This window comes from Diplotaxodon limnothrissa, linkage group LG7, assembly GCF_057381915.1.
Source record: "Diplotaxodon limnothrissa isolate DT_005_m linkage group LG7, D_limnothrissa_male_GT1.1, whole genome shotgun sequence".
In the NCBI taxonomy this organism is placed as follows: Eukaryota; Metazoa; Chordata; class Actinopteri; order Cichliformes; family Cichlidae; genus Diplotaxodon; species Diplotaxodon limnothrissa.
The window spans coordinates 20744223-20762149 of NC_140602.1; the positions used below are offsets into that span (position 1 = coordinate 20744223).

Sequence of the window (17927 nt, forward strand, 5' to 3'; positions counted from 1 at the left end):
AATGCAATACTGCATGGATTTAGATTAAAGGATTGTTTTCTGAGCTACAGTAACTAGACCGGGCAGCATGGTGTCACAGTGGTTAACACTGCCTCAAAGCTAATTTCGATTCCACCCTTTCTGCTTTGATTTTGCATGCTCTCCCCATGTTTGCGTGGGTTCTCTCTGGGAACGCCAGCTTTAAACTCACCTAAAAAAAACTTCAAGAGAAAATCTGCCATGCAGCATCGTGTCAAGACTGGGCTCGATGCCAAGTGACAAGCTGGTGGAGTTGAGGGCCAGCTGCTCCACCTCTACAAAGTAGTTAAAGCAGATTCTGATGTACACAATTTTATCAACTGGCATCACTGCGTATTCTTATTCTGAAAAAAACTGGACCATGCACAATGCAGTCAGACAAATACCGTTCCCCTGGCAACCACCAAACCCAGAAACGTGATTCGTCACTCCACAGAAAACGTCTCCAGTGTTCTAGAGTCCAGTGGCGACATGCTTTACACCACTTCATTTAACGCTTTGCATTGTATTTAGTGATGTAAGGTGCAGATGCAGCTGCCCAGCTGAAACTGAGACTGCAGAAAGCTGCCAACCTCTGCGCTCTATGCACCTTGGCATCTGCTAACCCCGCCCTGTGATTTTATTTGGTTTCCCACTTTGTGGCTGAGTTACTGTCATTCCCAGTCACTTCCACTTTGTTTTGATTCCACTAACAGCTGACTGTGGAATATTTAGTAGCAAGGACATTTCACAACTGGACTTGTTGCACAGGTGTCATCCTATCACAGTACCATGCTGGAATTCAATTCACTTCATTTTTTCAAAAACGTTTTTTGAAGCGGTCTGCATGCCAGCTGTTTGATTTTATACACCTCTGACCATGGAGGTGATTGGAACACCTGAATCCAATGATTTGAATGGTTGCCTGAATACTTTTGCCAATATATGTGCAGGTATAACATTCCTGTTTTTTAAAAAATCAGACTCTTTCATGATAACTCTTAAAAGGGGTGCTACTACACCTCTATAACCTGCTCATCTAGTAATGATTTTCAAGCAGGGCAATGAAAACAAAAGCTGTTAAAAGCTAATCTTTTTGATTTCAGGTAACTTTTTGTGACTCTGGACAGAATGCTGTTTTTTACTGATATGAACAGCCTGCATCTTTGTAAATAGATCATAGATCATACTGCAATTGCAATATCACAATAATTGGACTCACTTAGTAAATCTGCCCCATAGTGTATAAAAATGAATCCTGAAAACTGTAGTACAACAGAAAGATTTTACTAAAGAACAGTGATTACAGAGAAGTTTAAGCACACTTTGATCAGTCAGTGTAGATCAAAATCTTGAGCTTACATAGCATATTGCATTCTACATGCAAAGCAACTCAACAGCAAGTATTTATTTAACAAACAGTTATTAAAAACGCTGAAATATACCAGGAGTTCATGAAATGAAAAGAAAAATGTTACAACGAACATTCACACGATCTGTGCAACTTTGTTTATTATGTCCATTGTTTTCATGAATGGCCGGATGGTCTGTTGCAATGACTTATGGGACACCTTTTTCTTCTTCATTTTCATAAAGGATGCTCCAGTGTATCCTATGCTAAAGGAAGCAATAAAGGAAGCACCAAATCACCTTTCCTTAGTAATTGGGTAACTGGAACAGCTTTTATTACTACTGCCACAGTTCCTAACTGAGAGACTAAGCAAAATGAACTATTGGAGCACACCTTTAGTTTTTAAATTAAACAGTGGGTCTGAAGCTGTGTTTTTTCTTGTACCGAATATGAGGCTTAATAACAAGTCACAGAAGCAAGCAACTTAATCTCTGTTAAAATGATAATAGTATGGTTCTCTGTGAGCATAAGCAGGTGCATTTGCAAACAAAGCACTGATTATAATAAAGAAAATCATGAGTACAATGACAAACAGGACTGTGGCAGCAATCACGGGCAATGAACCCATGATGTTGTGCACCCTCCAGATCTCCGGCCACCTTCCGGTCTCTGGCCTAGAAGGACAGAAACATATAGTTTGTAATGGTGTAATTATAATGTAATTATCTTTATCCCATTGTAAACTGAAACTGCAAATGTTAAGCATAGCCTAAGTTTCATTATTTGACAAAGTTAAGCTTCATGTTTTTAGTAAATGCAAACAATTATAATAATAATACCAGGTGCTCTTTCACTGGTGGGGTTTTTTTGTGCCCATATATTTTCTTTGTTACTATCAGTGTAGGAAATGATGTAAACTGTATAACAAATGTAAGATATTTCTTTCAGTGTTGTAGTTTTTAAAAAAGAAATTTGCACTTCAGCTTTGGTTGTGTTCGATGCCATGATCATGTAGCTTGATTTATATGGTAAGATATGATAGGCAGGTAGGTACAATGTATATATTCACACACACACCTTGATAGAATAAATGAGAGCTGCAAGTCCAAGACAACAAGGGTTTAAGTAGGCAAAGCAGAGGAGGGACCAGATAATATGGTCCTTTGGAGGCTCAGTGACGATGTTCACACTGGTGTGCTGAACCAATACAGATCCTCCAGGCTGTCCAGAGGGCCCATCATAGGTCCTCACCTGCATTGGAACATAAGCTGGAGGTTTCATTGCTCTCACTAGTCTGAGCTCAGCTGCAGTTTGGAGAGAGGAAAGATATTGAAAAGAGTTACTGACATTGATGATTTCATTTTTGAAGTCTTTGGGCAAAGCAGTTGTTCCTGTTAGAAACTGAACAGTAACAGCTGTGTCTTTGGGGTCCAGGTATTTCCAAAATGTTGCATTGTCCTTGCAACGGAATTTTTCTAAATCTGTGAATCCTGAAATCTGACTTCACTAAATAAATTAATAAATAAATAATGTAAATAATATGACTGTGAATAAATGTTTTGGGACAAAGCACACGTTTTTTTGAGGATTTTGTACTCACAGTTGGTGACACAAACTAAGTTAGCATGCAGTGACATCAAAAATTTCCTTAAGCACAGTGATAAAATCTCTCTTCTGCTTTTTACATGAAGCCATTAAACAGATCCCCCCCCCAACCCTAACATCTTGATTGTTTTTCTATAAGTGAGCACAGAACAAATGCAGAAGTCTTCTTCTGAAAACTGTACAAAAAAAAAAAAAAAAAAAAAAAAAAAAAAATGAAAACTGTACTAACCTTACCAATACTGCACCACCAATTACATTAATTACAACCAAAGAGAAACATAAAGATTCTTATGTCACAACTTCAATATATGGAAAAGAAACTTCAAGAAAAAGTCTTTCACAAGATTCCCCCATTGTGCAACAGCCTCATCATGAAAACAGACAGCATTGCTACACAGACACAGCTACACAGACACAAAAGGAAATGGAAATTAAAAAGTTTTCCTACTTTGAAGTTCATCATGCCTCTCCTCAGACTCTACTAAGACAACCCGATCTTCAGTTCCAGTATCACGAAACATGTCGGTCATTGGACTCAGCCGTCTGTAATTATGTGAAGTTAACAGCGTGCTCAGCATACAGGAGTTGAAAGCAGACGTTGGTGGTTTAGTTTCACATTTGTGTTGTGCTGTGTGGGTTCAGGAATTTGCGTCATTGGCATGATCAAACAGGATAAGGAAGGAAGTTCAACACAGCCTTTGTTGTTACAGTGACAATCAGATACAGAAGGTAAAACAAATATTGAACACTTTTCTAAGTAAATATATTTTGAAAGGTGGTATTGACATGAAATTCTCACCAGATGTCAGTACCAATCCATCCAGTAGATGTCCATAAATTATGTGCTCTAATGAGAAACACTACAGGGAAAGAATTTTGAACACATGAGGAAATGGAGATCTGGAATCAGCATGGAAAATTGTTTCAAAGAAAATAAGTAATGAGGTAAAGCATCTTGAAGAACATTTAAACTTTACTGAGCAACATTTAGACAAGCCTGTAAAATACTCTGAGGATATTGTCTGGTCAGATGAGACCAGATGAGATGCTTGTCATGAACTGGCTGTGCACAGGCAGGTGAGGACCCAAACGCAAAACTCATGGAAACAGAACTGAACTCAAAAATCACTGCTTTATTGCAGGCTTAACAATGATACAAAACTAGACTGGGAATGCTAAACTAAGGACCGAGGAAACACAGGGAAAAATCACACAGCTTCAGGGATGAGACATTGACGACGCGACACAGAACTGAGGGAGACGTGGACATAAATTCACAGACGGTTAACGGGGAACACAGGTGACAGTGATAATCATAGCGAGACATGGCAGGAGCAAACACAACACTGACGGGAGACTATCAAAGTAAAACAGGAAGTATACAGAGACGCAGACCAGAGAGGGGGAGAGAACACAGACACAGCGGGCTGAGGAAAACATGAAATAAAACACAAGGAGGAGAAACGAGACTCACAGATACACAGAGGGGGCACACAGGGGGTAAAGTAACGAGGGGAAATCTAATAAGCAACATCTTAACAGAACAACTTAGAAACCATGGAATAAATAAAGAACAAAATACAAAAACACAAGAAAACTAAGAACGCTGGGTCAAAATGAGCCAGGACCATGACAATGCTACAATACACACCGTGTTTTGGAGGTCAGAAGGCACTGCATATCATCCCAAAAATACCAGGCCAACAGTGAAGTCTGGAGGTACGAACATGATGGTGTGGGGATGTTCTTCAACAAATGGGACCAACATGCTTCGTATAATTGAAACTACAAAGAAAAGGTTAATAGTGTCACTTTATTTGTAGGCTCCAAATGGCATCATCCTCTGATCAACACTGACTGTATTTTAGAATAGAATAGAATAGAATAGAATAGAATAGAATAGAATAGAATAGAATGCCTTTATTGTCACTATACAGATGTACAATGAGATACAGAGCATCTCAAACTCAGTGCTAACATGTGGGAGAAGAAATGGGGACGAGGTGCACAGTTTCTGCAGCACTATATACATATGAACAGTATTTAGAAAAAATATATATATATATACATATATAAAATCCACAAAATAAACAAATCCGGGAAAAAGGAAACAAATATGTAAATAAATAGTCTTGTGCATATACAGTTTGGGTTATTACTCTGTGGTGGTTTATAGAGGGAAGTCTTGAAATAGGCGGTGGAACTGTGTTATTGGTGCATGTGTGAGTTCAGGGTGGTTATGGCTTCTGTTCTTGAGTCTGTGGGTCTTTGTGCTGATGCACCTGTAGTGCTTCGCTGAGGGAAGCAGGTTGAACAGGTCAAAGCCAGGGTGGGGAAATGTTGTTGATTATGTTCATTGCCTGCTGAGACAGCGGGAGGAATAAATGTCCATCAGGGAGGGGAGAGGGCAGCCGATGATCTTCTGAGCTAACTTGACTACTCAACTGAAGCCTCACTCTATACCCCTTAGTGCAGCTGCCATACCTTACTGTGATGCAGTATGTTAGCAGGCTCTTAATGGAGGTGTGGTAGAGGGTCAGCAGCAGGTTGGAGTCTGTTTTGTACTTCTTGAGGACTCTCAGGAAGTTCAGCCGCTGCTGGCCTTCTTGACGGCCGCTGTGATGTTGTCTGTCCAGGAGATTTCAGCAGAGATGAGGATGACAAGAAACCAGAAGTTGTGGACCCTTTCCACAAAGGGGGGGGGGGGGCCAAGTCAGTGCTGTGCCTTCTGAAGATGAAAATGATCTCTTTGGTTTTCTTGGTGTTCACATTTTGATGGAGGGGGAAATTTAGGAGCAGAAAAAGATTTAAATACTGCCATTGCTGGCATTTTATTCAGTAAGGCTCATTCTACAAAAACTATACATTTCTATATAAAGTGCACAGCTCCGCTTTCTCAGGAGATAACGCAGAGCTGTACTACAGCAGAGTGACAATCACATACCTTAATATTTAAAACTTTTTGATGCGCATGGAGTCAAAGCATTTGTCAAAGGACTTGTTGAAACACTATTCTATTTCATTACAAAGAAAATTAAGACGTCAAGTAATAATACTGCAAAAATGCATGGATGAAAACTATATTTTTATTATATTTATATTTTTATACCAGGTTAATTTCAGGTACCAGACCTGAATGACGTCTCACCTGACGTATCACGCTGGTCAGACGTCCTCATCCCAAAATATAACATACCGACGCTACGTGACAAATCGCCGGTATGTTACACTTGTGGAAACATGAGAACCATTTGGAATTAATCTACACATGTGCATTTATTTTACTTTCTCATCATGAATCACTTTGGAAAACCCTATCTAATATGATTAAAGTTGTGGTTAAGGTTAAGAATAAGGTTATGAACTGAGGACTGAGCCTGTCATCAGCCGGGAGACAAGAAGGGCACTGCCTGTCCCCCAACAGCGTGCCCCGTGTGACCCCGGAAAATTCCTGGGAAGTGTTCTTCTATGGGCTCAAATTGTGGTCATAAATTTTTTGTACTTGTAAATCAGTTTTGTACTTGTAAATCAGGATTTGTATGTCTAAAAAGAATTTTTTGTGTGTGTGTAAAAAAGATTTGTGTGAGGACTTAGCCAAAAAATACATGTGAAACTCTGCACTCAAGTTTCAAGTTACAAGTATGAATTTTGACCCTATTTTTCTTCCTTTCATCTGATTGGCCAATGTCATGTCAATTACAAATTTAACAATCCAATCAGAGAACAGATGGGTTTGGCTATTGGAGGGCAGTGTTGCCACTTTAGCGACTTTGTCGCTATATTTAGCGAGTTTTCAGGCCCCCTTAGCGACTTTTTTTCTAAAAAGCGACTAGTGACAAATCTGGCGACTTTTTCTGGTGTTATTGGAGACTTATTTATGATGACTTTTTGACCTGAAAGCGGGTATCGCTTTTACTCTCAACAAGCAGCAGGTGCTGCCGTGGGCACCTCGCCCGTTCCAAAGCGCTCACGGGCGGAGGATAGTCCTCCCCCAGCTGCTATCAGAGCAGAAGATGTTCACACCTACGCATCCGAACTGCAAATGAACCGCGCATGAGCGAAGCCGCTGCTCCCGCACTGTAACGCAGTAAATTCTTCTTTTACTGTTATGCTGTTTTGTAGATCACGAGGTTTAAAACTACTTATAAACACACACACACACACACACACACACACACACACACACACACACACACACACAAAGTAAGTCCACCAGAGTGCCTATTTCGGGTCACTTTTGCCGGTCCAAGCCCGGATAAAGCAGCAGGGTTGGAATTGTGACATTAAAAAAAACAATAATTGCTAAAATAAATTTAATTTGTAGTTCTAAATAAATTCTAAATGCATTTAGGACGTTTTTACTCACTTTATGTCTCTTCCACGATGTTATTTCTCTCTCCAACAACGTAGGTTACAATTATATTAGCATGACCAATTATATGCAAATTACGCAATGACGTCATTTAGTGTTTGACTCCTAACCTCTCTGTCCATGCTCCTCCCCTTCCCTCTCATACAGAGTTTCATGCTACTATTGCACTTACATACTTAAAGTGAGAGGTACCCCCTTTTAGGTTCCAATCCCAAAACAGTGACTTAAAATTACTTTATGTAAACACATATATTTTCACATTTATTAATACTGAAAAGATGACTTATGTAATGAATCTATGAATTATAAAACAAACATGAACTCAATCGTAAATAAAAATATAAAGCAGACGTCTGGCGCTTACAAGTAGTTTTAAACCTTGTGATCCACAAAGCAGCATAAGAGTAAAATAAGAACTGACTGTGTTACAGTCAGTGCGGGAGCAGCGGCTTTGCTCATGCGCGATTCATTTGCAGTTTGGACGCAGGGGTGTGAACATCTCCTGCCCTGATAGCAGCTGGGGGAGGACTATCCTCCGTCTGTAAGCGCTTTGGTATGGGTCAAGTTCCCAACGGCAGCACCGCTGCTTGTTGAGAGTAATAATAATAATAATATACAATATACAATGTAGCTTGCCATCGCCAGTGTGTGAATGTGTGTGTGAATGGGTGAATGACTGAATGTAGTGTGAAGCACTTTGGGGTCCTTAGGGACTAGAAAAGTGCTATACAAATGCAGGCCATTTACCATTTTTACTTGTATTCACACTATTCACACGTATTTTTTGGCAAAGTCCTCACAAAAATCTTTTTTACGCACACACAAATTCTTTTTACACATACAAATCCTGATTTACAAGTACAAAATATTTATGAGCCCTGGTTTTTTCGTGAGATTTCATCCTGTGTTGTTTATTATTTGTGTGTACTTTGTGTCCCCTGTTTGCTTTGTTATTCTAAGTAAATAAAATGAAATTTAATCTGTTATGTTATTTAATAAATGTATTTTTATGTGTTTATATGAAAATAAAACTTTATTTATATATTTATTAATGAACAAAAATGAAATAGAAAAAACTGAAATGAAAAAAAAAATACATTAAAACTCCTCAAATAAAATAATCAATGATGCGTGTGCTTGTACTGCCATGTTTTGGCCAAGATTTGGCTTTCCTCAGGTGAGAAGCACATGAAAAGAGAAAAAAAAAGTGAAGTTGTGGCTGTTGAAGGGCTCTCAATAGAGATGTGCACTGTCCGAAGGTCTGAGACAGAGTTAGGAATAAGATTATGGGTAGGGTTAAGTTAGGATTAAGGTTAGGGTTAGGGCTGGAATACATGGCTGGAATGTGTGTTACCACCAGGAGTATCATTCTATTGGATTCCATCCAAAATACGGTGCATATCATAGGGGTGCGTAAGGTTATCTTTATTTATCTTTACATTTTCTAACTAATTTTGTAGTTTGTAACTCAGTTATTTTATAATTAATATAATAATATTAAATGGATATTTTAGCAGTGGACCATTAGACCAGACTGTTTGACGCAATCCCTTTTTTTTTTTTTTGCCTGTCCTATTTGGTTCTTTAGCCGTCAGAATTGTTGTCTGACAGCCAGGAAGGATTTACTTTAACAAGTGGAGCATCACGGCCTTGCCATATTGGTCCATTTGATCGACCTTTGTTGTTACTATTTATTTTTGTTTTATTTTATTTTCAGTTGTTACAGATGGGACAGACATGGATTGGGGATTGGAAAGGGAGAAAGAAAGATGAAGGAAAAGAAAAACAGAGGAGAAGCGGGACAGTGAGAAAGGGCACTTACAAAGAAAGAAATCTCCCGGATCACCCATTGAGAGAAAAAAAAAAGGAAAAAAGAGAAAACAAGCAAAGAAAGAGCAACATTATAAACACAACACCATCACAATATTCTAGCTAACAGTAAATAACAGTTAATACTAAATATTGAATGTTGTTGTGGAGCATGCAGGATCGACAGCGCACAATTTGCTTTGAGGTAGAAGCCAAGAAAAGTGTACTTTGTGTCTATGAACAGTGAACACCCGTGTGCACACCTGTATGGATGAGCACGCTTGTATTCAAAAGGTTTCTCCATGTAACGATCTGCTAGAGGGTATGGGGAGCCATAGCCCAGTTCCCCAGGGCATGAAGCAGGTATGGAGGAGATCCAGGCCCAAGAGTGTGAGACCCCAAGGAGGACCACCGGAGGGGCATCCGTGCCACCCTCCTGGGAAGAGTGAGAGGATGGCAGAGGAATGGAGAAGAAGTGGACTGGTTCCAGTTTTTAAGGACAAGGGAGATGTGCAAAACTGTGCCATATATTGAAGCTGCAGGAAAGAGTTGGTGAAAAAAGTTTACGGAGAGAGAGGTGACCATCAGTGAGTAGTAGTATGGCTTCATAAGTAAATAGGAAGACCACAGAAAAGATTCAAGGGTATAGTGTATAGAGGGTTGGTGTAACAGAGGAGGATGCAAGGGATGGGGTGAGATGGAGAAAGATGATCTGCTGTTGAAACTCCTAAAGTGGGCAGTGAAAGAAGAAGATTCCCAAGTGTGATACATTTATTGAGTTAAGATGGTCAGTTTAGTGTAACGACCAAAAAATCTACTCAACTGGAAATAAACCTGAAAACAACAATTCCTCAGAAGTAGACTATTTCCATTCTAAGATATTAAACTACAATATTCATTTCTAAAAAGGAAGAAGGAATTGCTATCGAGGCTACAAGAGCTCCTGGAAATCAATGGAATCTAAAAAACAAACAAAAAACCCAACCCTAGGAAATACATTTTTAATGAGTTACAGTCCAACACCATTTAACCCTTTAAGACCTACCATAGAACCAAGTCCGCCAGAGCTTATATTATATTTTTACATGCTGTGGAGCCATTTTTGGGAGCATTTCAAGTTGCTATACATCAATACAACCATTATAGCCCAAACTTTAATAATATGTCTGCATTAAGTGCATAGTAATTACATAAATTGCCAAAAAGTGCAATAAACTACAAAAAAATTGAAAATTGTTTTTGTTTTTTTAACATATATTTCTAGTTAGAGAAATTTAAGAGGCTTATCCCTCAAAACTGTAAATACAAAAAAGTTGCACAAACTAGTTTCCCATCACAGAAGATTAATTTTAAGTGTCTTCATAGTTTTATTTTTGAAATACACCAATTTTCATATATTGCAGGAAAAACGAAAATAAATATTATAATGCAAATTTGCAAAATAACAGCATATGCATCAAAATAAACTATTTCCAGCAGTGCAATATGAGTCTTAAGCATCCCAGAAACGACACAGAACGTCATAAAGTCAAACATAACTTTTAAAAACACAAGTATAGGCTCATAAGTCCCCGATGGTAAAAAAAAAACTACATTGGCGCAAAATGACGTCACTTCCGGTTTCGGGCAGGTCATGGCGGACATGCGACAGTTCACGCTGATGGACGTAGGAAGTGTTACAAACAGCTGATCGGATCGGCAAAGCGTTTTTCTGGAATATTATGTTTTTGTTGCTGCAAGTGCTTTTTATGCAGTTTTTGCAAAGCTATATGTGGAAGGAAACTGTGACCTAGGACAAGCTGATGGCATAAGATGTAAGTACAACTCCTCCGGTTTCATATGCAAAAAAAATTATTGCGCTAGCTTACGTGGTTGCAGTGCTACCGGGATTTAAAAATAGTTACGCAAAATGGAGCGTGTCCGCTCCGACCGGCTTTAAAGGGTTAAATCTCAAAGATTATATTTATTATAACATAGCATACAAATCAACTCTTAATTCTCTAAATCGAACAAATTCTAAGGGGATGAAATGTCCACACTGTTTCTGTGGAATATTAGTGAGTGGAAAATGAAACATCTCAATAAAAAGATTTTCCTGCCATGAATGAGCTGAGATCCCTGTCAGTGAATATGCAGCATGATCCACAGCTACAGAAAAAAGGTTTTTGTGAACAAAGAAGAATTCCGTATACTGTCATTCATTGTTCCGTATGTAATTTAGCAGACGCCAAATGCAGTGTGCTTATTTTTCACCTGGGTGTAGATAGATAGGCACAAACATTAATTTAATTGGCTAAAAATCATCTTTATATGCATTTACCTTCACTGAAATATGAAAAAACAATATATATGAAATGTGATCTTTTCCAAACAAAAGACTTGCCAACAGAGACAAATCATAGTCAAAATCTCATAATGAAGACTGATAATAAAATTGATGTTAATATTTATCATCCAAATCCAAAGTCACAGCAGCAAGCAATGCACTGCAATCTGTTAAAAGGAAGCGTTTTGTCAGGGTTTGTTACTTTGAGAGTTTAATGATATACCCCTTCCAATACAACTATCATTGTAATGATGAAAAACAGGAGTCCAAGGGCAACCAGGATTGTGGAGGTGACGTTAAGCTGGCGAGCAGTGGCCCCATAATGCCGTGCACCCTCCAAATCTCCAACCACCTTCCGGTCTCTGGCCTAAAAGGACAGAAACATATAGATTGTAAAAGTGTAGTTGGAGTTCATGGATATTAACTTGATCTATATGGTCAAATCAATATAATGTAGGTCATAGTAAGCAGACAGTTAAAAACTGATATATTTATTCATGCACACACACAGACACAAACACTCAGAAGAATAACAGATGCTCAAAAAACTGATTTAATTAACCTCACCTTGATAGAATAAATAAGAGCTGCAAGTCCAAGACAACAGGGGTTTGAGTAGGCAAAGCAGAGGAGGGACCAGATAATATGGTCCTTTGGAGGCTCAGTGACGATGTTCACACTGGTGTGCTGAACCAATACAGATCCTCCAGGCTGTCCAGAGGGCCCATCATAGGTCCTCACCTGCATTGGAACATAAGCTGGAGGTTTCATTGCTCTCACTGGTCTGAGCTCAGCTGCAGTTTGGAGAGAGGAAAGATATTGAAAAGAGTTACTGACATTGATCATTTCATTTTTGAAGTCTTTGGGCAGTGAGAGAGTTAAAGCAGTTGTCTCTGTTAGAAACTGAACAGTAACAGCTGTGTCTTTGGGGTCCAGGCTTTTCCAAAAGGTTGTTGTGTCCTCGCAACTGAATTTTTCTTAAATCTTTGAATTATGAATGAAAAATCTGCTTACGCACAGTGATAAAATCTCTCTTCTGCTTTTTACATTTAACAGGTCTGACATGCTGGATGAAATATGCTGAGTGTCAGAGGGCTTGAGCACATAAACATCACCTACCGCCCCTCCCCCAATTCTGAAGCCTACATTTAACACAGAACAAATGCAGATGTCGTCTTCTGAAAACTGTACTAACCACCACAGCCACAAAAATTCAATTTTGATTACAACCAAAGAGAAACATAAAGATTCTTATGTCACATCTTCAATATATGGCAGAGAAACTTCAAGAAAAAGTCTTTCACAAGATTCCCCCATTGTGCAACAGCCTCATCATGAAAACAGACAGCATTGCTACACAGACACAGCTACACAGACACAAAAGGAAATGGAAATTAAAAAGTTTTCCTACTTTGAAGTTCATCGTGCCTCTCCTCAGACTCTACTAAGACAACCCGATCTTCGTTTCCAGTATCACGAAACATGTCGGTCATTGCTCTCAGCCGTCTCTAATTATGTGAGCGTAACAGTGTGCTCAGCATACAGGAATTGAAAGCAGACGTTGGTTTCGTTTTACATTTGTGTTGTGCTGTGTGGGTTCAGGAATTTGCGTCATTGGCATGATCAAACAGGATAAGGAAGGAAGTTCAACACAGCCTTTGTTGTTACAGTGATGGTCAGAGATACAGAAGGTAAAACAAACATTGAACACTTTTCTAAGTAAATATATTTTGAAAGGTGGTATTGACATGAAATTCTCAGCAGATGTCAGTACCAATCCATCCAGTAGATGTCCATAAATTATGTGTTCTAATGAGAAACAGTACAGGGAAAGAATTTTGAACACACGATGAAATGGAGATGCAAAAAAGGCAAGTAAAATCATGACACTGGAGGTCAGGACACAGAGGAGTGAAAAGAATTACCAGAAGAGTTATCCAGTTGCCAAGAAAGTAGTGCACCTGTGGAGCACTACAGAAAGATCTGGAATCAGCATGGAAAATTGTTTCAAAGACAATAAGTAATGAGGTCAACCACTGTGACCTTTATGCACCATGCAAGATTCCATTGCTGAAGAAAAAGCAAGTTGAAGAGCGTTTAAACTTTGCTAAACAACATTTAGACAAGCCTGTGAAATACTCTGAGAATATAATCTGGTCAGATGAGACCAGATAAGATGCTACAATACACACCATGTTTGGAGGTCAAAAGGCACTGCATATCACTCCACAAACACCAGACCAAGTGGAATCTGGAGGTTAGAATATGATGGTGTAGGGATGTTTTTCAGCAAGCGGGACTGACAGGCTTCGTATAATTGAAGGAAGGATGAAATTAAAAATATACAAAGACTATCTTGATAAAAATCTGCTCACTTTCAGCTTTTTTTAGAGAAAGAAAATAAAGCCAAAGTCACTTGACCTGAATCCAGCTGAAAGTCTGTGGAAAGAGCTAAAGCTACATTTTTCAATGCCTCTGCAAAATGGGTTAAAAAACATAAACAACTGTGGGATACTGTTTGTCCATGATTTGAACCGGGGGAACAAATTGTGGCAGGATGAGCGCGATATCATTTGTATCCCACTGTAACTTTACTGTATAAAGAGCTAACAGCTCCAAAACGTCAGGAGTAGTTAGTTATTACAAGAAGTGCTTGTGAACTAAAAATCAAGAATGTGGGATACTGTTTGTCCGTGATTTGGAGAGCCCATGCTCCCGACGCAGGGAAACCCAATTCTGCAGGGGAGACCTACCTTGGCACTTGTGCAGGTGAAGCCAGAGGGAAGATATGCTTCACCATATTTTCTAGTCTTTGGCTTGGAAGGAAGTTGGTTCGGAAACATATTTGGCGATGCTTCATCTCCTGCTTTGCGTTTGTGTGTGTCCATGATGCTAGCAGTGTCCAAGCGTTCTTTTTTTTTTTTTTTTTTTTTCATACAGCCCCCCTCTCTCAATGGCTCTGCGGGGCGGGCCCCACACTTTGGGAACCTCTGCCTTAGAGTTAAAGTGGGGTTTGGCTGGTGGGAGCACCCTAAGATTGGACATATAGGGAATATAATTGCATAGAAATAAGTGATCATGATAATTTGTACTGTCAGCTAAACTGTGCTGATGCTGCTCTGTGTTTCTTTGCCCTTTGTGAACTTAGCCAGCTCAACTCAATAAGATCTAACTCAGTGTTAGCCCCGTGATTTATTATCTTTCCAGGATATACCAGGCCTTTCGCCCTGTACAAGTTCATGTGTCAGACATGATTTTTCCCTGGGAAATACAGTAATGTACATTTTCATTTAAAGCACTAAAAAGGTTCGTTTGTTGATATTTTTGAGCTGTTGAAATGATCTGCCAACTCACCAAATATCACCAAACACCATTTTTCTTTATTGTTATATTTTCTAACTAATTTTGTAGTTTATAACTCCATGAGTTTATAATTAATGTAATAATATCAAATGGACATTTTAGAAGTGAATCTTTAGACCAGACTGTTTAACGCAATCTTAGAGAGTGCGAGTTTGGCCACTTGGTGGTGAAACAGATAAAATACAAATGAGATGGAGAAGAAGCAAAATACAGTTGTTGAGGCCTGACTTTTGCAAGACAAAACACTCATAGTAGGGTAGGTTTGATCAATAAATACAATAAAGACATAATTAATTACCAAACAAACACAACTGCCACTTAACACACTGTGTTGTTATGTTAAGTTTGTAGTTTTCAGGGGACAATGTTAAATACTGTGGTTTAAGGTAGAGATGGTCTGATACCACATTTTTATGTCCGATACTGATATCATAAATTTGGATATCTGTCGATACCAATATGAAGCCGATATAGTGTATTTTTTAATCAATAAAACTGTTTTTAATATCTTGCTGCATTTTGTATAAGTTCATACTTAAGCTTTAAAAAACAAAACACTGAAGCTATTCTGTTATATCTGTATTCAAAAACACACTGCACCCAAAATATTTCATAGTTCAGTAATGCTGATCAATCTAATAAACTTAAACCTACACCATCCTCCCTATTCTGGTATTTTAAAGAGTACTTAGCAGAACTATTAAACAACCTAACTGATAGCGTTGCCAACTCCCTGCAAAAAAAAAATAGGGAACCACCCCCCACCCTCCGCCTCGTGATGACATAATCAACTTTAATTTAATGTACCTGTAAAAAAGAAATGCACAGAAATCAATTATTTTCTACAATATTTAAATAGATTCAACATCTTTCTTTAACAGAATTGCAGACTGCACAGATGGTACCTTCCCAAAGGAAAAAGTACTATAGCTTACTAGGGTATATAGAATTAGAATAGAATAGAATAGAATAGAATTCAACTTTATTGTCATTGCACATGCACAGGTACAGGGCAACGAAATGCAGTTTGCATCCATCCAGAAGTGCTTTAGTGATATAGATATATTACAATATATATTAGCAATAATATAGATATGTGAGTATATTACAGAAATGGGTCTATTATGGTATGTTATAATGTACACGGTATGAAGTATGTTGTGAATATTCTATAACTATAAGTATGTACAGGCTGTAGTGAGTACAAGCTATGTACAGGATATGAACAGGATATAAATATGAAAAACTATACAGAATATGAAATAAATAACTTTACAGAATCTGGGATATACAGCTATACAGAAATGGGAACTATGCAAGTTGTAAACAGTTGTAGGATTAAAGATTATCGAATGTACAGAATGATTATTTACACAGAGCTATACATTAGTGCAGTTAAGATAAGTGAGGGTGTAGATAGTTTCTACAGAGGCTATATAAAGTGCTAGTGGTTGTGAGTGGTGGTTCAGTCCATGTTATTATTGTGTTTGAGGGTACAGTTGTCCATTGTGGGTGTGTGTATGTTCAGTCCATGAGTTTAACGTGGGTCAGATGTCAGGAGGCAGAGTTCAGGAGTCTGACAGCTGTGGGGAAGAAGCTGTTCCGGTACCTGGTGGTCTTAGTCCGGAGGCTCCTGTGGCGCCTCCCAGAGGGCAGGAGGGTGAAGAGTCCATGTGATGGGTGACTGGGGTCTTTGATGATTTTCCCAGCCCTTTTCAGACACCGCTTCCTGTAGATGTCTTTTATGGCAGGAAGTGGTGCTCCGGCGATGCGCTGGGCAGTTTTCACGACCCTCTGCAACGCCTTCCGGTCCGAGGCAGAGCAGTTCCCGTACCAGACTGTTATACAGTTGGTCAGGATGCTCTCGATGGTGCAGCAATAGAAGTTCACCAGGATGTCTGAGGACAGGTGGTTCTTCCTCAGAGTCCTCAAGAAGAAGAGGCGCTGGTGAGCCTTCTTGACCAGCTTGGAGCAGTTGGTCGTCCAGGTGAGATCCTCGGAGATGTGGACTCCCAGGAACTTGAAGCTGCTCACACGCTCCACAGCCGTCCCCTTAATGTGGATGGGTGGATGTGGGTCAGCATTCCTCCTGTAGTCCACGATGAGCTCCTTGGTCTTCTCGGTGTTAAGCAGCAGGTTGTTTCTGTCGCACCACTCAGCCAGACGATCCACCTCCTCCCTGTAGGCGGCCTCATCGTTGTCACTGATGAGGCCAATCACCGTGGTGTCATCTGCAAACTTAATGATGGTGTTGGAACCATCAGCAGGTCTGCAGTCGTGGGTGAAGAGGGAGTAGAGGAAAGGGCTCATCACACAGCCTTGTGGTACACCGGTGTTCATTGTGATGGTAGATGAGCAGCGGTTATCCAGCCGGACATGTTGGGGGCGGTTGGTCAGGAAGTCCAGTAACCATTTGCAGATGAGGGAACTGATACCCAGGTCTGTCAGTTTCCTGATGAGTTGTGAGGGGTGGATTGTATTGAATGCTGAACTGAAGTCTATAAACAGCATTCTGGCGTAGGTGTTGTTGTTGTCCAGGTGTGAGAGGACAGAGTGCATTGCGATGGAGACTGCATCCTCTGTGCTCCTGTTCCGGCGGTATGCGAATTGGTGGGGGTCCAGGGTGGGGGGGAGACAGGATTTGAAGTGTGCTAGGACCAGTCGCTCTAAGCACTTAGTGATGATGGGGGTGAGTGCTACTGGGCGGTAATCATTGAGGCAAGATGGGTTGGAGTTTTTGGGTATCGGGACGATGGAGGTGGATTTGAAGCAGGCCGGTACCACAGCGTGGGCCAAGGACAGATTGAATATGTCTGTGAGCACTCCTGCAAGCTCCCCAGAACACGCTCTGAGAACACGCCCGTGGATGCCATCAGGGCCTGCAGCCTTGTGGACATTGATCCTGCTCAGCACCGCTCCTACATCGGTGGGGGAGAGAGTCATAGGTTGGTGGTCTGGCGTCATGTCTGCTTTGGTTGTGGTTGTGGGGTTCCCTCGCTCAAAACGAGCATAAAAGTTGTTGAGCTCGTTTAGGAAGGAGACATCAGAGGATGCGGGAGAGGGTTTGGTGGTCCTGTAGTCTGTGATGGTCTGGAGTCCTTGCC

At 39.9% G+C, this 17927-nt stretch overlaps 1 protein-coding gene across 1 annotated transcript; it reads right to left on the minus strand.

Annotated features, from left to right (window-relative positions):
* Nucleotides 1-10629: 10629 nt before the first annotated feature.
* LOC146628226 (interferon-induced transmembrane protein 1-like) lies at nucleotides 10630-13031 on the minus strand. Its single transcript, XM_085359421.1, has 3 exons — nucleotides 12872-13031; nucleotides 12028-12254; nucleotides 10630-11827 (listed from the first exon to the last, which is right to left on the minus strand). The coding sequence occupies exons 1-3, from the start codon at nucleotides 12951-12953 to the stop codon at nucleotides 11672-11674; spliced, it is 465 nt and encodes a 154-aa protein (XP_085215547.1). The 5' UTR covers nucleotides 12954-13031; the 3' UTR covers nucleotides 10630-11671.
* Nucleotides 13032-17927: the final 4896 nt, after the last annotated feature.